Genomic DNA, 20,834 nt, shown 5'->3' on the forward strand with positions numbered 1-20,834 from the left:
ATTCTTCAAGTTTGTTAGTGTAATTTACTGATTTCCCCAATATTTTTTCTTTATTACTTTTTTTATTTTTTTAATTCAATATTGTTCGTCGATTAACCACTAGAACGAGTTTTTAAAAATAAACTTTAGGTATTAAATAATTTAAATAGTCTTAAATCTATGTTAAGTTTAAGAAATATTTGATCAACAAACAATTAAAAATACGTCGTGCCATCAAAGATCTCCTTATATATATATATATATATATATAGACTCTCCTTATCAGTTTTAATTGTTATGATTTTTTTTTAAGATTAAATTATAAAAATTTTGATTAACATTTTACGATTTTTTCCCATCATATTTGGACCCATTTTTCAAAATTTACCTATTACTTGACAGGATCAGCTTTCATCGTGGTAGGCGTTGAACTAGCTTTTTTTTTATATATATGAAAAGATCACTGAATCAAACAGACAAGTCGATATGTCCGAGTGGTTAAGGAGACAGACTTGAAATCTGTTGGGCTTCGCCCGCGCAGGTTCGAACCCTGCTGTCGACGTTTTTCATTTTTTTCGTCTTCACTTAACTATAAGTGCTTTCAGAATATTTCAGCACATTTGGAACCATAATATTACTAAAGTTTTACAATATTTTTGAGTTCAGAAGTGATCAATATATTTTTGTGTTCAGAAGTGATCAATTGAGATGAGATTTTTCGTCTCCGTTTTCATGGAACTGTAAGTGCTTTCAGAATTTTTCAGCACATGTGGAATTATAATATTACTAATTTTTACAATATTTTTGTGTTCAGAAATGATCAATTAAGATAAGAAAGCTAATGAAATGTTTTTATTCAAGGTATTGATGTAATACGATTGACTTGTGTTAGGGGGTTTAAGAGTGAAGATCCGTACCGATTGCTGAGAATCGAGAAAAGTGTGAAACAAAAGAGAGAATTGCTGACTCCAATGCTCAGCCATACCGATGGGCACAATGCAAAAGTTCAAAAAATTCGCAAATTCCTGTAATTACAAGAAGTAATGAGCGTTGTGAACTACAATCCAGAAGATAATTATAGTTCATATTGTGCTCTTTGATATACAGTGTTAACATTAATAATATCATTTTTTTTTTGTTTAAATCGTTGGATTCGTCTAAAGTTTAGTTCTAATAGTTTTAAAAATGAATACAAATTAAATGACGGTGTTTGAACAAACTAATGCAAACACTTATCCAAATAGGCTGGGCTGTTAGTATAAGACTTATGAAATAAGTCCAATCTTATAGTTTGGGCCTTTGGCCTTGTAATCAGCTCAGACAATAAGAGCGCGCGGCGCAGTCATAAAAAGGGCTCTTTCAATAGCCAGTAGCGTACTGTTGGACTTGAGTTGACACACGCAAATCAGAGTGAGAAGTAGAGCGACCGATTTTCCGATTTGCTAATGGATCCCGACGCCGTAGCGAAGGCATTTGTGGACTACTACTACACCACCTTCGATACCAATCGGGCTGGACTTGCTAGCGTCTACCAGGAAAGCTCTGTACTGTCTTTTGAGGGTCAGAAGTATCAGGGGACTCAAAGTATCTCCGGTAAGCTCACCGGTCTACCTTTCCAGCAGTGCAAGCACCAGATCAACACCGTTGATTGTCAGCCCTCTGGTGCTGCCGGGGGAATGCTTGTCTTTGTCAGCGGCAATCTCAGCCTTCCAGGCGAACAACACACCCTCAAGTTCAGTCAGGTACTTCTTCTAGTACTACTACTACTCCATTTGATTATTTTCAGGACTGCTTTCCCATTGTTACATTGACGAGCCATGTGGTTAGGGTTAAATCGCTTGTCTGTATCAGATGCTGTTAGGGTTTAATTTTGCGTGTTTTAGTTTGTGTTTGATCCATTCATTAGTTGATTATTCATTGCGGCTTTCTTATTGAATCTTAAATGGCTTACTTAATCAAAGGGAATAAGACGACTTGATTTTCATTTCTGAATATTAGTGCATTGGAGTACCGTCCTTATACATGAATGTAATTATCACTGCAATAGACTTGTAGTACTTTATGGAGTGTATACCACTAGTTCACTGTTTAACCATTTGTGGATTGCTTAATTGGTTGTCCTTGTGGTAGGGAAATGGGACTACATGAGATTCTCAAATTTGAATAAGGCAGGTGGAGTTTTGTTTTTCAGTTGCTATTATTTGAAGGGACAAACTAGATTCTATGGTCTTAAGAATCAATGGTTTAATGTAAGATTGTGACACAAACTACCCGCTAGTGTGGCCTTGATCATATCACTATTCTAGTATGATAGCTGAATTACATGGTGAAGAGAACTCTGCAGTTTCTTAAGAAGCCATTAAGGAATCCGTGTGTACTGTGATATCATACGATAGTCCATTATTTTCCCTCGATCAGTTGTTTGTTTTATTCATTTAACTTTGTATTGTATGAAGACGAGTTCTCTTGGATTAAGTGTGGTAGCCTTACTCATATTTTTTAAGTTTAGGCCATTTCGTTTTAACTTGAAAATGTTGTTTACTTGTGTACCACTAGATTCTGACTGTTCTAACAAGATTCCTTATGGATATGCAAATACATTTGAATTCTACTGTCTTAGAGTTCAACCTATGTACATGTGCTTTAAGTGCTCCTTCTTCATGGTCTTTTTCTTGATGCGACTTTTTTCAATAGTTCAAGGAAAAGTTCCTAAACATAAAAAATAATGTGTTGCTTGTTTCTATAATTATTTGATTGGATTGACTGGCCCAACTTTGCAATTATTCGATAGAATTCACTTTGTGTGTGTTTAAGTGCTCTTTCCTCCTTGTCTTTATCGATGATATCACTTCTTTCAACAACGTGAACAGAAAAACGTGTGTTCAAAAAGTAAAATGAATGGTGTGGCTCTATTATTATTTGATTTGGCAGAAAATGGAAATTGAATACTCTTATATTGCTCTATAAATTCATCAGATAAACTTAGCAAAAATGTAAATCTCTTGGCTCTCCACATTGTGAACACCCTTATATTGCTCCAGCCTCATCGAACAATAGAATGCATTAATGAACAGTTTAATTGGGAAGGTTGTTATACTAGACTGAAGAAGGGTCAGAGAAAGTCTTATAATGGTAGAGTATCGTGCTTTGACTAATTTTGATGTTTTTCTTTTGGACTACACATCTAATGTTTGATCATTTGGTCTTGTGTTGCTACTTTATGTTTGAAAAACAACTAGCTTTGACATTATCGCTTACGAGAAAAATGAAATAAAGAATCAACTAGTTTTTGCAGAGAACTTTCCTGTCTTTCCAAAGCAAAAAATGATTGTTTTCGTTTCCAATGTTCATTACAAAAATTGATCATTATTTGAATTGGTGGTTTTGGCTCAATACTGTTAACTGGTTATGTAGACAGATTTTCTTGCATCGTTGCGTACATATTTAAGGAGATGATAAAGGATATTTGTTGATTTTCTCTTTCTTATTTATTCTACTTTGTATTCTCATTCCTCTTGCACCTGATCTTACTTTCCAAGCACATAGTGTGCTTTTCCGTTTGCTTGTTTCAGAAGGAACGGTCTGTGATGAATTTGTTGTTTTATAATTTCGTATTGAAAAGGTTCATATTTTCAAGTTTTCAACGTTTCAAAGTTATACACATATCAAATTTATAATGTTATGCTTCTATCCTTTCATGGACTGCAGATGTTTCACTTGATTCCAACACAAGGAGGAAGTTTCTACGTGCAGAATGACATATTTCGCTTGAACTATGCTTGAAGGGTTCTGCGTTCAATTATCTCCTGGTCATATTTTCTTGATTGATTCGACAAAGATAGTATTATAGCAAGATATTGCTTCCATTTCACAGTCATTGAGAGACTATTTTTTCCTGTAATGGTTTAGTGAATTGATTGATGAACTTGGCTTCCCTCAGAGTTTAATGGAATTGAACGAGGCTTTAAGAAGATTGTTATCAAAAAATGATTTCTTGCCAAAGCATTGGCACTTTCAATTCGTGCTCAGGGTATGGCTAAATTTTACTATAGCTTGTTGACTAAACTTTCCTAAGGTGAAAATTGACCAGTAGAATTTGATACTCAACACTTTGGCCTGATAGTTTTGCTATGTAATGTAGTAGTCAAGCATTACATTTATCATCCGTAAGTCTATTTTTTTCTGAGTATGCAAGTAATGTTTGATTACTAACAGTAGCAGAGTTCCTTTTCGAGAATGAATCATATATGAATAGCATCCCACTTCCTAGGGAACACTCATTTCTCTAGGTATACATTAGATAATAAATAGGTAATTTGCATAAATGTTTAGGAGCTAATTATTTAACTATACACTAGTTTACCAAATTACAAATCTTATCAGATTCTGGTGTGCGCTATCTAGAGATATATGTGGTCAAATTAGGTGTAATTTGTACTAGATACACTGTATATAAGTTATAAATGGATTTGCATGTACTTGAGATACAAAGACAAATCTCGCTCGCCACTCTCCTATATATGTGGTATTTCAGCTATGTGTGAATCACACCAGATACATATAAATGTATCACTTGTATTGTGATACATAGACAAATTTCGCTTGGTCGCCTTCCTCCTTCTCTTCCTATTTTAGTGTATTTTTTTAAAAAATATTATAATCTACCATAAAGTGGAGGAGTTTAGGTATGACTATCTAGTAGCAAGAAACATGTATTCAAGCATGTAATGTAATTAGATAGTGTCTCCATTAATGAACCACTAGTGCCCCACAGGCCACATTTAGTATTTGGTTCTTGGCACTTTGAAAGCATCAAAGGAAGTCATCACAAATGAGAATGAAATTTCAATGATCTTATACCTAAACACAGCAGGCTTGGGGACTAGTCTAACAAATGAGAGATTAAAGCCTCTGGCTTGAAGTATTATTGAATACAAAATATTTAACTGAAGTTTGTGTAGAATTATTCTTCTGAAGACTGAGCTTCCTCAGAAGTAACAAAATAATAGAGCATGTTTATAGTAAACAAAAGAGTCTGCCTGTATTGGCCAACTAGTGATTGATTTAATTTTAAACATAGAGATGTAGATTGAAATTAACAAGTACAAGAATAAGGATCAAACCAAAGAGGAGAGCATGAACCAATACAGAAATCCAACTGGTCTTCATGTTCATGAAATCAACTGGTGTAATCTTCCCTGGCATTTGAAACAATAATCCTGGAGATAGAAATCCAAATAGTGCTGTTGCTATAATCGGACCAGCCCAATCATTCATTTTTTAAAAAATTATTATCTTAAATTATTTCAGTATTCAAATGAACAGAAGAGAGGAAAAAAAAAGTAGATTAAAAAAAGGAAGAGCTATAGCTTTAGAATAATACCAAAATGATGAGAATCGAAAAAAGTAAAGGAATATATGAAAATCTATAGCACTTTCTAGTTTTTTTTTTATTCCAATTGATTATTGTAATAACTTGAGTTTGAGCACTAATTTACTGTGAGGGAGTTAAGAATTTTTATAAGAAACTCAAATAATGAAAAAGTAAAAAAATATTTTTAAAAATAACATTTATCTTATAATTTTAAAATTTTGTATGTATAATAATATAAATTTTCATTAAAAGAATTTAAATGAATTTCTTAGTTTCACTTGAGTCCACTAGAATAGCTACGGTGGTGGATAAGGCAAAACCTTCAAATCCTGAATTCGCTACTGCGTTCAATTCACCCAACTTGTATAAGTTTGTGTGCATTATTGACCTGTTCATTCACGAGTTTAACCCATCAATTCAACTCATTAAAAGTTAGGTTAACATATCCTAAATTGATTTATGAGAAATCTTGTTAATTTTTTTTCCTTCAATTTTGATATGTTATATATAGTCATAATAAATAATTTTTTTTTTCTTAATAGACGCTATAATATTTTTAAAAATCAAGTAAAACAATTAATCTTAGTAAAAATTAGGTTGGCCCATTAGGTCTTGTTGACCTGTGTATATAATTCACTACGCAATCCATTTTAACCCAAACAAATTTGGGTTAGATGGGTCTTGATCCGATTATTGTCTTAATCCATTATGACACGTCCAAATTTGACCCAAACCCACCCAATTATCACCCTTTTATGCCTATTGATTACTATATTTTATGAATTAGCAATTGTAAAATTATTTTTATATTATATTTTACGGGGAATAATTAAAAGACATGATAATTTGGTTTTCTTCAGAAAAAAAAAATCTCTTAAAAAGGAAAAAAAAAACGAAAACGTGGACGGCAGGATTCGAACCTGCGCGGGCAGAGCCCACATGATTTCTAGTCATGCCCGATAACCACTCCGGCACGTCCACCGGTGTGTGGCAAACGATAATTTTAATAAAATATATTTGTTTCTCTATCATATTAATGTATCATTCTGTGTTATTGCATTCTCATATCTATTTTTAATATGTACTATTTAATGGCTATTAATTAGTAAATCTAGGAATAAAATATCAACATGACGAAATTCCATGAAATATTATATACCAACAATGAACATATCACGAAAAATTTGAGTATTCAATTCAAAACCTTATGATAATTAATGAACCATAGTAACTCATGCAAGGAGTACGCACAATGCTAGAGTTATAGTCATTAGCCAAAAACTCGCGAGTATTCATGTAAATAATAAAAATTACATACTTTTAAGATTATAATCTATCACTTAAAATTTATAATTACAGATATCCGTCAAACGAATACAATAATATAAGCGTTGATACACTATTCCGATGTGCGAGATACATTAATCGTTAAGTAATATACGTTACATTTTATACATGATTGCTGCGTGAGATACACCAATCTAATGCGCGAGAATGAGGAATTTTGGAGATTCGTAAAACTTATAGGGGATAATGGTAATAAGTAAACTAAAAAAAGGGATTCTGGAGATTTGTAAAACTTATAGGGTTATAATGGTAATAAGTAAAAGTTCACTTACTATCTATAAATAATCAAATCAAAATCCAATAAAACTACCATTTCAAAAATCCCAAATGAAACTTATAGGAGTACAAACATAACCAACACTAATTCATAAACATAATTAAACACTTTTAACAATTACCTATGAATTATAGTAGTATATGAAAAAATAAACAATATATATATATATATATATATATACACACACACTAAATCTTAATAGGAGGGAATGAAAAATCGGACCATATGTGAAGATTAAAGGCGACAGTTAAAAGTGTAAATATACAAAAGTACAATATGGCATGAACAAGTACTGCAATGCCGCTAGTGTACATATTTCCGAATTCGCAAAATCTTGTTCTTGATGGCAACTGGAATAACAATCCTGGCGATAATAATATGAACAATCCAACAGCGATCACTGATGGCGCCCAATCTGTTCCCATTTTTCTTATATTTATTATGTAACGCTCTTTGAGTTTTTTTTTTTTGTTTTTTTTTTTATATATAATTGATGTTTTTCTTATACTTTTGTTTGTCAATAATTGCTAGTATTTTTAAGGCAATAATATGTATTTATAGTGATTTTGCTTAGTGGAGAAGGAGGGAGTGGAGGAAGAGGATCGATGCTAAACTTGAGAGTGACATGCACGCATGGTATTAAAATAGAGAAGAAATATATGGTGTGTTATATATTACTGGAAGCTTTTGCTTTATGGAGGAAGTTGACAGAAAGTATTGGCTTTGTGTATAAGTTTCCAAAAATAATAGGCAAAAAAAAAGTAACAATATCTTTAAATTCAATGTTTATCATTCGATCAACTTCTTCGTGCTAGCCTCTGGTTTACTATCACGTTTTCATATGTATACTATATAGAATGAATCAACTAGAACATATAGGAGAATTAAATATGGAATGTGAATTATATCATTTGTGTAAACGGTACTGTTGAAAGCCTAGCTCATCTTTATCCATTCTAGTTAGCAGTCCCAGCTTCGTATCAAGATCACTATCATCAATTATTATTGTTTTCTAAAATTAGTTGCTACGTGCTCCTATTACTATGATATAGGAGTGGTTAATTTAGTTTTATCTTTTTAAAAAAGTTATGCCAAGATAATTCATAGATTGCCCAACAAATTGTTTATTTGTGATTATCGCGAATTGAATAACAATCAAATTACTACATTTATGATATTTATAATCAAATTACTAAATTTCATCGTGGACCCTCAATTTTATCAATTGCAATAACTTAAATCAAGTTTAATATCTAATTTAGATAGGATTCCAAAAAGTTGGTAGGTACACTGGAATAATTTAAATCTTACTTTCTCCGTTCATTTTTAATTGTTATGGTTTCTATTTTTAAAGTCAAACTCTAAGAACTTTAAAATGTGTTTTTTCATCATATTAATATGCGAAAAATTATAATTTAATACTTTTCATATAGTTTTTTAATATCTAAACTTTTTGTTTAAAATATCAAATTAATGTAATCTAATTTAACTTTAAAAATTAATCAAATAGACTTTCGAAAAGCATAACATGATAAATAAAAACAAACATAGCGAATAAATCGTTAAATGCGGAAAACTCTATTGTAGAAATTGTAGCTATATAGATATTTATAAATTGTTTAATAACATCACATATTTCAAAAGGAAAATTTCATACCCAATCAAACAGTGCTACATAAATTAAGACGAAGTGACTCATTCATTCTACGTACAATACTTACTCCATCAAATTATGTTTGATCATTTTGAAGTCTTAAATTAATTTAAAGTTTAAAATAAATACAATACTTTTTTTTTAATTAAACACATATAATAGGTGCATATAGCAATGTTAAAAACACTGCGCCTTCCGTTCAGAATTAACACGTTCAAGCCTAAAACGCTCCTGAACACTTGATATGTAGCTAGCTGCTTTTAGATCTACGCTTTCATTGTCGAGTGTAGTCTTGGCATAGTAAGTAGTAGCAGTACCAGTACTGCTACTACTATTAGAGTACTCACGATCGTGAGTACTCGGATCAGGTGGTACGTAAAATGAAATTTTGGGCTTATGTGGAACAGTCACTTGCTCCTGGTTCAGTATGAAATCTACTGCAGCACTAGTAGTACTTGATGATGAGAAAGTAGTACTATTTGGATTATAAGGAACCAATTTTTGCTTAATTGGCTGATGATTCTGATTCTGATGAAGATGATGAATAGTTGAAGGACGGTCCATCACTTGATTCGCGATGAATACGTCGTGTTGAATCGGTTTAGATGCTACAGCGGCTGCTCGGTACAAAGACTTCACTAGCTTCCCGAGTCCTAATCGCTTGCGGCTCGATTCCATCGTCGTATTATTTTGTTCAAATTATACTAGTTCGCTAGATATTTGTTTGAGTACTCTGTTTTGATCGTACTGAGGCATTCGAGAGGTGTTTATATAGTGGGGGGAAAATTGGGGATTTGAATAATTAAATTGCATTATTGCTGCAAGTTGATATACTCATGATAAGCTAGGTAATATTATATTGTTCTTTAATTTAAGCTATATCCAATATCTGTCTTCGTCTTCGTTTAATTAATAATTTATCTGGAATCTTACTTTTTGGTATAACATGTGTTTCTTTAGAGACTACCAATAGAAGCTAAAAAAGAAAAAAAAGAGAGATTTATAAATATCTAGAAGCATAAATGCATAATTCCTTATTTCATGTTATTAAATTAATAAAAAGGAAAAAATGTACTTTGTGAGAATTGATTTTCACGATCTTTCGGGTAAATAACTTAATAACAAGGATTTAAAATATTGTGTTTTGATGAATTTAAGGTTTTAATTAATAAAGTGGTGAGTAAAAGAGTCTAACCAATAAACGGAATCAAGTACAATGTCATCAGGTCATTTCACCTTTTAAAAAAATATAAATATAAAATATCTAGTTTTGCAGAGAGACTATGAATTTATGTGCCCATATATTTTTACATGTAAATTCACCTATGCATATTATAAATTAATGATGAAGACAAATTTTTCATTAAAGTGATTCAATATATACACAAAAAAATTTCAACATCTATTGTGTATAGTATTTAACAAAATCTTTTTAGGAGTTCTTTCACTATATCTCATAAGGTCGTTATATTGATTTTGAAAATTTATCTAATAAAGTCATTAAAATTCAATTGTATTGATGAACCGTTACATATTTCTGCATCATTTTAATTGGGCGTGCTATCGATATTTTAACAAAATCACATAAGAATCAAATTCACTTTACAATTTTGTACTAGTTGTTATGTAACCTGATAAGAACAGTGTCTTTGTCACCATGAGTTAATTTTCAGCATCAATGTTACTGTCAAAGAAATGGATTATAAATTGGCTGGCTGATTATGCTAGTCATTCTCCTATTATAGATTATTTATACAGATAACAAATGTAAAACTATAAGACATGATTGACAAGGAATGAAAAGCAGAGGATGCAATCGTACAGAGTGTAATTTTCAGGGAATATAATCACGATACGATAATTTATGATTAAAGATAGAATTATTATCTTTTTGAAAATATATATGCTGGTATTTTGTCTTCGGATAAGATATTCTAGTATTTTACACCAAGACCACAAAGTCGCACATTTCACTTATTCAACAGCGAATTTGGCTAAGCTAATTTTAAGGAACTTCTAAAGTATGAAGGGGTAGTTTGTTAGTGGTTTGGAGGTGAGTTATCTAAATATAAATATTTGTATTATAAATAATATTAATTTTTTCGTGTAAAAAAGAATGATTCTATTTTCTTTTTAATCTGTTTAAAAAAAGAATGACCGTTTTCTTTTTTTGACAATACTTTAATTTCAACTTTTCACATGACATGTTTAAAATCACAAGATCAAAAGACATTTTAGTACATTTGACATAACTTTAATTTAGGATCACAAAATTAAAAAATCTTCTTTCTTTTCTTAAACTCTATTCCAAGTCAAACTAACTCATTCTTTTTTAAACGAAAGGACTATATATTTGACAGTTGATGGGAAATAAGTATTTACCTATAAAAATGTTCAGAGAGAATTCGTATGCATAATCTCTCTGTTTTAATTTATGTGGAACAATTTGACAATGTATGAAGTTTAAGAAATAAGAAAGCAATGTTACATTTACTAGATTTTCCTTATTAAACTAATTTTGTTAAAACTAGAAAATGGCTATGGAAAAGGATTAACTCTCAAGACTTGTAAAAATAACGTCTCAATTACTCCCTCTCCAAAGGTTCAAATATTTTTCAATTAACTCTCCTACTCGATAATTGAACAAATAGTTATAAATAGGACAATGAACAGTTAATTAGTTAATCACGAGCAAATATATATACATGACATGCAAAATAGAGAAAATAAGAGGGAAAAGAACGTAACGAGGAATGCTGCCAGTTGCTAAGTAAGGAAATATCAGATACGCAGGTACATTTATATAATTTACTTGTATGTTTGTATAATTTATGTATTTTTGAATAATTGAGTATTATAAAGTTTTGAAATTATACAAATATTATAAAATTCGAAATAGTAAATTGATACAAATGTAAACATATGAACTTTAAAATTTATACAAATTAGGGAAACTTACATAAATATACTATGATAAAAAAATATTTACCATTTATAGCAATAACATTTTTTTTCCACATGATCACTTTTAATTCATTTATAATAAAAGTTTAATACATATTACAAAGAACAATTTATTATTCACATATAATACAGGTTTCAATGATGGATAATATATTTATGACACATTTTAATACACTTATAATAAAATATGTTAAATTTTTACCAAATAAACATCATATATTTCAAAAAACAATTATAATTCATATATATTGCATACGTAATTCACGTTTAATTCATATTACTGATGTAACATAGCATTGTTATAAATGGTAATACATTAAAAGTATTGCTAAAATCAGTAATTATTTATTAAAATGTATTAATTTATGTAATTTTTCCTACAAAAAATTATATCATATAAATTATATTATACAAAATCCGAAAACTACACAGTTATACAAACTTTTAAAAGCTATACACAAAAAGATTGAATTAATACGGAGATAAAGCTAAGAAATCAAAGGGAATCATCATCATATACAAATACAAATCAAAAGAAAAATTGTTAGTTGTGAATTATACAAACGTGGCGAATTATATTAATGTGACTAATTATACAAAATCGAAGTTCAGCCATGTGATTAATGGTTAATATTAATCGCAATTGGTAATTATATAAACATATACCTATATATAATACTAATTAAGTGGTATACAAGTTTACTTAGCCGCATAATTTTCCCAATGATTAATATTAAAACTTGAGTAACTTTCACATATAGCAAACATAAAAATCATATTTGTATGTTATACCTATTGTTTGCATAATTGCGCTCCATAACAAACATAAATATGTATATTTTGTTATGCATATACAAAAGAAAGTAGTTATATAATTTTGTTATATATATACAAAAGGAAACAATTGTATAATCTGCTTTGATATACATATATAAAAGATCAATTATATAATCTGTGTTTGTATAAAGCGAGAAAAAGAGAAAGACAAAAGAAAACTGAGCAGGTGAAGATCATATTTGTATAATCATAAGTGTATTGGACGAAAATATATGCATTTGTATTTGTATATACTATTTTTTCTCGCTTTTACAAACACAATGTATAAATTTGTGTTTGTATAAAGTGAGAGAGGCGAGTGAGCGAGCGAGATTTGGGAGAGTGGCGAGAGAGATCCGGGAGAATGAAACGAAAATATATGTATACATATAATTTTCTCTCGCTTTATACAAACACAAATGCATTTTATACATTTGCATTTATGTATAAAAGTGAGAGAGACGAGTAGTGAGCGAGACATAGAAGAGTTGCGAGTGGGATCTGAGAGAGGGGAACAAAAATACATGTATATGCAATTTTTTATCGTTTTATACAAACACAAACACATTTTTTACATTTGCGTTTTGTATAAAGTGAGAGAGGTGAGTGAGCAAGCGAGATCTGGGAGAGGAGAGAGAGGAAAACGAAAATGTATGTATATATACAATTTTCTTTCGTTTTATACGAACACGAACACATTTTATACATTTGAGTTTGTATAAAAGTGAGAGAGGCGAGGGAGAGAACGAGAATGACAAGCAAGATTCAGAGTCAAAATAACAACAATTTATTATGAAATATAATTCAGTCAAACTATAATTATAACATTTAATTTGAATTAATAGTTTGTTTAAGTGTTATATACAATTTTCCCTTTTAAAACTTCCATTCTACCCGACCCGTCCACAACCCAGGAACCCAACAACACAATCTAAATAACCCACCTCAATTGCGGGCGCCAACGTTCATCTTCCCCTCAATTTTCTCTGGTTACATTTTTGTTCCGCAGGCTCTGAGATCAGAAAATGGGAAGCGTTCCACTTCCCTCGTCGTCTCTACTAATTTCCAGCTCCAGTTCCTCCATTTTTGGAAGATCATCATCGACAATTTCCTATCCTCACCGGCGATTCAGGTGAGTCTCGCTCCTTTAGTTTTTTCTCCGGTTCTTACTGGAAGTGGATACTATAATTTCAGAATTTTCAGCTGAATTTTCTCATTTCTATTACAGAAAGGTGGATGTTTCCTGCGATTACTCTTGTTTCGAAGTAAAGCCCTCTTACCTTTCAACTTTTTAATGGCCATCGTTTTGTACTGTTTTCTAGTATATAACTATATATTATCCTAATTTTAGTTAAATTGATTCATGTAAAGTTCAACGTTGTTTGCTTGCCTACATTTACGATTTTGATTAACCGAATATTCACCTACTCCATTAGTCACGCTATAATTCTTCTTACAAATCATAGGTATTTATTTGTTATAATTGTATCTCTCTGTATCCCGGTTTACTCTTTTCTTCATTATTTGTTTGCTTTCTTTTCTCTGGGTTTAGGGATACTCGATAGCTTCGGTTGTTATGAATTTGCTAACTTCTTAGGTTCAGAGGTTCAGTCTATCTGAAGGAGTTTGGTGGTATTTGAGCTTTTCTGGAACTTGATAACTATTGCAGGCGCTTTGTATCATCTATATACGAGCAGAAGCAATGGATATATCACAGGCTTCCTCTTTTTTCTCTTCTTCTAGGTGACAGCAGTGGCTAAGCCATTAATTCTGATAAGGGGATTCATAAAGAAGAAAAATACAAAATGGCATGCTGATTTGTACCTTTCTACTCTTATGTATAGGGAATTTGAGATCTTTTTTGAACAAGAAAACATAATTTTCACCTATTTGCTAGTTTAACTTCCTGACAATTGAATTCCTTTCGTAGTGTATGGCTCCGTCACTGGACTGGCGGAGAAAGGAGTTATGTTAATTAAGTGGCGAGAACTTATTCTGTAACATATACACTCTTTAACCAAAAAGTCATTCAACAACTTTTTATTAAATTCCCAAATGATTTCTCTTTCTTCAATTTTCCATACCTTAGAGGTTAATAAGTATTAGAAACATGGTATTCCGATAACTCTAGTTCTATCAGAAGTTACAAGGCATGCTACATGCTGAACTCAAATTCAGTCAGTTTTTCTCTTTATAATTTATCTATTTTGGCTGTCCAGAGATTATTGAACATATTGTGGTTGTATAGTGGAGGTGGTAATAATAGATGTGGAATCTTTTTCTTTTTTTTATGGATTTGGAGATAAGGGATGTCTCTTATCGACCTCCAGGAACCAAGATCGATCTACTGAGTCAAGTCAACCTTTCCATCCCTGAGAAAAGGTACAGTCTGTTGCTAAAATTCAAATACACTACATTCCATTACCGCTGGGAAGTTCTTTGTCATCTTTCCAACTGATCCTGCTAAGAGCTAACTAGAGATTATATTGTCCATTTTCTTGATTGGATAGAAGCACACATGAGATCAGAATCCACTGTTTTCATATAGTTTTTGAATGTCCTAACTGTTAATAATATATGTAAAGACATTTCAAGCTGTCTACAGAACAGTATCACTACAAAGAAACTAGAATCTCAAATGCTGAAATGCATTTGAAGAGGCTCTGTGTGGATTTGACATGGATCTTTTGTAGTTTTGGCTTGATATTTGGACGGAGTGGCAGTGGAAAAACTACTTTATTGCAGGTGTTCCTTTTGATTTTGTCTTTATATTCAAATTCATTATAGTTTTTCTCCTTTCAACCTCCAAATGTTACCTTGTTCAGGCTTGTTTTTTTATCTTGGACGTTCTCCATGCAGCTGATTGCAGGGTTAAGCAAACCAACATCAGGTTCAATATATGTGCAAAGATATGGTGATGATGATCAACAGATTAAGTCTCCTGAACCCTTACAACCTGAAAGAGTTGGCATTGTTTTCCAATTTCCTGAGAGGTATTCATTTATTGACTGTGTGTTTCATGTACTGTTAGGATGTTCTTTGCGATACAGTGCAATTTTAATCTTGAGGTTCATAATAAACAGTATGCATTTTCATTTGCTGTTTTTACTGAAAAGACAAAAGCTCCTCCAGTTATCAATTTATTCCAGGTGCAGATTATATGAATCATCAGCATTGCGATTATCTAAACACTATTTTGTTTACCTCTCAATTTTGGTGTTATTGCATGTGTTAGGTAGGAATATGAAATTTAAACAGTTCTTTTTGGTTCCAACAACAGTTTATTTAACTTGATTTGTCTGTTTCACTGTTCTACAGATACTTTGTTGCGGACACTGTTCTTGATGAAGTTACATTTGGGTGGCCAAGACAAAAGGGTGGCCTACAATTAAGAGAGCTTCTTGCTTCTAGACTTCAAAAGGCCATTATGTCGGTATATTCCTTTTAAGTGTGATTTAAACTGTCATTTAATTTTCTATTCCAAAGGAGAAAAGCTCGTCTGCTTTCCAGCAAATCATGACAGCTTTTTATGTGGTTGATAACTCCTAGGTTGGTCTAACAGGAATATCTTTGGATAAGGATCCCCATTCATTAAGCGGTGGTTACAAACGTCGGCTAGCCCTTGCTATTCAGTTAGTAAGGATTTCTCATCTATGAAAAATAGGAAGTGTATATGTGCATTTGTATAAACATGTGTATGCCTATTTGTGTGCAAAATATTATTGATATTTTGATTGATCATCTGTCTGTTAATATATTTTCTCTTTGCACAGGTTCAAACACCAGATTTATTAATATTGGATGAGCCTCTTGCTGGTCTTGGTATGAAGAAACTTTCTATGATCTATTTCATTTTATTTTTTTGGTTTACCTTTTTTTTTTTCCTTTTGATGTTTTTCCCTTATTAGGTGTTTGATTCATCAGTTTGTTATTCTCCCACGTAAGTATGCTTTTAGTACAACAAGAGTTCTGGCTTTACAGAACAAGAATAGTTGTGATTTCTAGGTTAGGTTAAAGATGAAAAGGGTACAGAGGGAATTGCTATGCCTGCACAAGCATTTTACTTTTGTTATATTTGATGAACAACCCTTTTTCTCACCATGGTTATTGAAGTCTTGATTCCATCTTCCATATTCTGTAATCTGAGTAGTCTGTTCTTACAAAAGTCCTAACATGTTATCTTATGACAGAGACACCAAGATTGTCAACTCTTAGTAAACCCTATAGGCTGAGCTGCTAATAATGACAAACAAGTAAGAATAGGACGAGTAGTTAGCTTTGGTAATATAAAGAATAGAGTCAGAGGTTATGCTACCTGCTTTTACTTTATGAAGAATATGCTGAATGTAAATCTTTCTGCCATAGAATATTAATATTCTATGTTAGGTTGCAAATTCTCCAGAACTAAAGGTAACCAGGGTGGGATCTCTATATCTATTTTAGAGGAACTCTTCTTTGGCTTCACTTAAAAGCAATTTTTTTTGCTTCTTCTTGTAGAAGCTCAGAGTTCCTTGTAGGGCTATCAGATCTTATTCACCAAATATACATCGATGTACACATTGTTGTGTTAGAACACTCTTTCTGCTATCTGTGTACTAGCTCTCATATTTGCTTTTGCTGATATTTTACAAGGGCTATTTTGAAATTTTTTATATAGTTAATTCTTTACTATGGTTGGTACAAGTGAAGTTCAAGAGCTTGCCAATTAGATCATACCTCTCTTTGGATTGCATGTAGTATAATGGTAGTGAGTCTTGGTTGTATTAAGCAGCAGGACTGTTTTATGGAGTGAAGCTATTCCCACAAAGATTTTGAAAGCTTATTTTACTATTTCTTTTGTTTGGTATGATATAGCTAGCCTAGTCCTTTTTAAAAATGAAATACTTGTTTTTAAATATAGATTAGTTATTAGATGGACAATTTTTTTTTTTGTATTTTTTGGCTCCACTTCAACTATATTTGAGTACCTAATCTCAGTTTCTAAAAAAGTTCATTGTTTGTGAGGGAAATCAGATTGGAAGGCTCGTGCAGATGTGGCAAAATTGTTAAAAGATCTGAAGAAGGAGCTAACTTTACTTGTTGTCAGCCATGACCTCAAGTAAGTTCCTGATTAGGTCCATTTGTTATTGTTGTTTACATATGTTATTTTATTGGAAATGAATCATCATACTAGATGTCTAACATTATTCACTTGAGGTTTTTATTGATGTCGAGAAAATTTATCGACACTTATTGGTGACGTCGTGAAGGAAGTCAATTATCCATAACTTGTGAACTCTGGAAACTTTTCACAGACTCCCTGTCCCTTTTTCTTGATAACTGGAAAATCCATCGTTTGCCACTTCCAGACTTGGTGGATACTGGGATTTTTCCTCTACCCTACTCCACTAGGCTTGGATCATCAGTCCGGATTCAAACTCCTGCTCTGCTACTACCATACAAGCCGCATATACTACCTTGGCCACTTCCTTGGTCACATATGGTGGTCCCATAGTGATATCAGGTGTCATGATAGAGAAATATTTGTTTACTCTCCGTTTCAAATTTCATAACTTGTTTGCTTCTACAATTTTTTAAAATGTAAAAACACTGAATTTGTATTTTTTTGATAATGTGTATTTCTGTAAGAGAAACAGCCAAAAAAAGAGATGCCTCCCCGGGTCAGCTCAATTTGCAAAGGTTGAGGGACTTGTATCTTGATTCACAAGTTTGATCCCCATGCCAAGAGAACTAAGTTCAATATTTTAGTGGAGAATGGTAGCACATCAGCCTAGAATTCCGAAGGCTGCAGCGGCCCAAAGGGTTGGCTCCGGACTGACTTCTTGATCTTAAAAAAAAAAAGAAGAAAAAAAAGGCAAACAACAGAGTAATTCTTCAAATGTTGAAAATGTAAAATTTGAGTGTGTCAAACTTTTAATAGTTTGCAATAAAAGGTGAAAACTTATCACAGAAAAGGGAAAACTAAAACAATCAATTTGAAATAGAAGGGGTAGATGATGTAAGGATATGCTTTTTTACGCTTACACAGTTGGCAATGTCTGATTAAAAGATTAATAAATCAATTGTGCCTCTACGCAAACTAGTTGGCTGGCTATATTTTTCACTGTTATCCTTAAAGGATTCAGAACTGCATAAGTGAGACAGAACTGCATTCAACTCTCAACTTAGCATAGTCATCATTATTTTGTTTCTGGTACTTCTATTTTCCTAGCAATTCATTTCTGGTTCTTGATTGATATTTAACTGATCGCAGCTGACTGTGAAGATGAGATATATGTACCCTGCTCTTATTGTATTAAAAATTTGGTTCCTTCTCTAATAGCTGCATTGGTGGTAATCTGTAGGGAGTTGGCATCTTTGGTAGATCAATCTTGGAGGATGGAAATGGGAGGAGCACTTAAAAAAGAGCCTCTACCCATTTAATGCACTGAACTTATAATGTTCCCAACAATCATTTTCTGATGTAATATATGAGGTATGACTACTCTATGAGGCCTATTTATCATCATGCTCTTTCAGTTATCGCTGATCTTGACTGGGAAAATGATAAGAGTTCAGGAGTAGCAAATGTGAATAACAATCACAAGATAAAAAATGAATGATTTTGCATCATCGGGAAGGGCTTTGTTGTGAAAGTTAGGATATGCCTTTCATGTACTCTCTTACTGTATTTAGTGCCTATCTCTCTATCAGGCTATCACACAGTATTCTCCTCTAGTTGTGATAGAAGATATATCTACTGATTGGTAAAAAAAGATGTATCTACACAATACAATTTCTAATATTTAGTATTCTTTTTGTATTAGTTTATATCTAGAAAGTTAAACTCTGCAAGAAGAGATAATTATTGCAGCCTCACCATAATGTGAGGATTCAGCGATTTAATGAACATCTTAGCATGACTAATTTCAGTGTCCTCATTGATGGATGAAATGAGTTACTGTCTTCTTATACGATCTCGGACAATGCTCACCTTGAGCTAGCATTGGGGTTTTCCTAATGTCCACTTTTCACAAGAATACTAATTCAACTATTATTAGCAGTACAACGATCACACTTAATGATTATAGCCCATTTCTCTTATATTAGCATTACACATGGAAGGAAGGAGGTACTCATTTGTTCTTCTGTGTTAACTTTTGCTCACACCTCCATACTACATACTCCTAATTATTAGTTGTATATAATACCATTAAAGCTCTTACACTAGATGCACATAGGATCATATTAACACTCTTTCTTGAACATTTTTCCGTCTGGAGCTCCATCACCCAGTCTGAACTACAAATTGAGATAAAAGACTGAGATGATGACACATGAGTATGTTTACGCAACAACAGAAGAGAATGACTGTAATTCTATGCAGTTTTACTTTGCAATCAGCATCTGTTTTAATCCAGTACCCTCTATCGCTGGTGAAGCATCATAACTTGTACCACTTGGTGATACTTGTAAGGTCTGGAAGCTTTTTATCGACTACACCACTTGCTCCAGGGTCCAGAGTTGCAAATCTTTCAGGAAATACTCTAGTTTGATCCTTTAGTTGATTGTTCTCATCTTTAATCCTTGAGGATGAACTCTCCTTTGAAACATTTTTAGGATCTACAACAATATTAAAATCTAGGTGTGAAGTGATATCCTCCACCAAGGTAGTCTACCCCTTGTACCCTTAATAGGATGAGATTTTCAAGAATGTTATGCAAGGCTGTACCCCTAAGAGGTCATAGATAGCAATTTCATTCCAGGTTATACTTGGATTACTTTGTTATATGATGTTTTAAAGAGCTAGATATTTTAATAGGATGCTTACACTTCTTGTCGCATATTAGTTCTTTATTTATGTTCTTTCTTTGCGTTTACCTTAGTTGATTCCAACAATCATTTTTGACAATTAGTAATTACTTGCAGGTTTTTATGAGCCTTGAATTGCATACAATTCTTGGAGAGGTGCTCAAGGTTATTGATTTTGCTTCAATCCCTGACCATCGAGGTCTTCACATTTCATGTAACCTCTGTAATGTAATTAACAGTTTCTGTAATGAGTTTTGAGATGGTTTCTAATTTTCTGTACACTTAGTTCGCCGTTTAAACTCTCATTAAAGTTTGATGGTCTGCAGCATTTTCTTTGTCCTCGTCTCTCACCAAAAGTTTTTGAATGTTTATTGGAATTTTGTTCAAAATATGTATGGTAGTATGTATGTATTGGTAAATTAAATTACACTGTTGACATATATGAATAGTAGCTTTTCTAGTTGTGTTAAAAGAATGACAAAAATTTCATATCAGTAGTTAGTGAGATGAGTGAATTCCTTATAAGTCTTGAACAATCTTCCTTCTTTGAGCTAACATTTGGGGTGTGAGTTAAGTGTAAGACTTAAATACAGATATGTCTTAACCTTAAAGTGCATATATTTCTATCATTA

At 32.1% G+C, this 20,834-nt stretch overlaps 4 protein-coding genes and 2 non-coding genes across 8 annotated transcripts; 3 read left to right on the forward strand and 3 right to left on the reverse strand.

The window, feature by feature from the left end:
* Positions 1 to 459: 459 nt before the first annotated feature.
* On the forward strand, positions 460 to 541 carry TRNAS-UGA (transfer RNA serine (anticodon UGA)). Its single transcript has one exon. It is a non-coding gene; the product is annotated as a tRNA-Ser (tRNA).
* A 747-nt stretch (positions 542 to 1,288) lies between these two features.
* LOC101247185 (nuclear transport factor 2B) lies at positions 1,289 to 3,966 on the forward strand. Its single transcript, NM_001366609.1, has 2 exons — positions 1,289 to 1,721; positions 3,688 to 3,966. Exons 1-2 carry the CDS (start codon positions 1,425 to 1,427, stop codon positions 3,760 to 3,762), a joined length of 372 nt encoding a protein of 123 aa, NP_001353538.1. The 5' UTR covers positions 1,289 to 1,424; the 3' UTR covers positions 3,763 to 3,966.
* A 908-nt stretch (positions 3,967 to 4,874) lies between these two features.
* Positions 4,875 to 5,348, reverse strand: LOC101246891 (uncharacterized). The gene has a single exon (XM_004233242.5). The coding sequence runs from the start codon at positions 5,254 to 5,256 to the stop codon at positions 5,050 to 5,052; it is 207 nt and encodes a 68-aa protein (XP_004233290.1). The 5' UTR covers positions 5,257 to 5,348; the 3' UTR covers positions 4,875 to 5,049.
* A 904-nt stretch (positions 5,349 to 6,252) lies between these two features.
* Positions 6,253 to 6,334, reverse strand: TRNAS-AGA (transfer RNA serine (anticodon AGA)). Its single transcript has one exon. It is a non-coding gene; the product is annotated as a tRNA-Ser (tRNA).
* A 656-nt stretch (positions 6,335 to 6,990) lies between these two features.
* LOC101246593 (uncharacterized) lies at positions 6,991 to 7,549 on the reverse strand. The gene has a single exon (XM_004233241.4). It carries the CDS (start codon positions 7,400 to 7,402, stop codon positions 7,166 to 7,168), a length of 237 nt encoding a protein of 78 aa, XP_004233289.1. The 5' UTR covers positions 7,403 to 7,549; the 3' UTR covers positions 6,991 to 7,165.
* A 5,792-nt stretch (positions 7,550 to 13,341) lies between these two features.
* Positions 13,342 to 20,593, forward strand: ABCI3 (ABC transporter I family member 3). 3 transcript variants are annotated; one of them, XM_026029285.2, is made up of 11 exons: positions 13,342 to 13,543; positions 13,640 to 13,676; positions 14,714 to 14,793; positions 14,997 to 15,156; positions 15,271 to 15,404; positions 15,730 to 15,844; positions 15,961 to 16,047; positions 16,185 to 16,233; positions 17,425 to 17,509; positions 18,756 to 18,886; positions 20,320 to 20,593. In XM_026029285.2, exons 1-10 carry the CDS (start codon positions 13,437 to 13,439, stop codon positions 18,832 to 18,834), a joined length of 933 nt encoding a protein of 310 aa, XP_025885070.1. In that variant the 5' UTR covers positions 13,342 to 13,436; the 3' UTR covers positions 18,835 to 18,886; positions 20,320 to 20,593.
* The last annotated feature ends 241 nt before the right edge of the window (positions 20,594 to 20,834 follow it).

Source organism: Solanum lycopersicum, chromosome 2 (assembly GCF_036512215.1).
Source record: "Solanum lycopersicum chromosome 2, SLM_r2.1".
NCBI classification, from domain to species: domain Eukaryota; kingdom Viridiplantae; phylum Streptophyta; class Magnoliopsida; order Solanales; family Solanaceae; genus Solanum; species Solanum lycopersicum.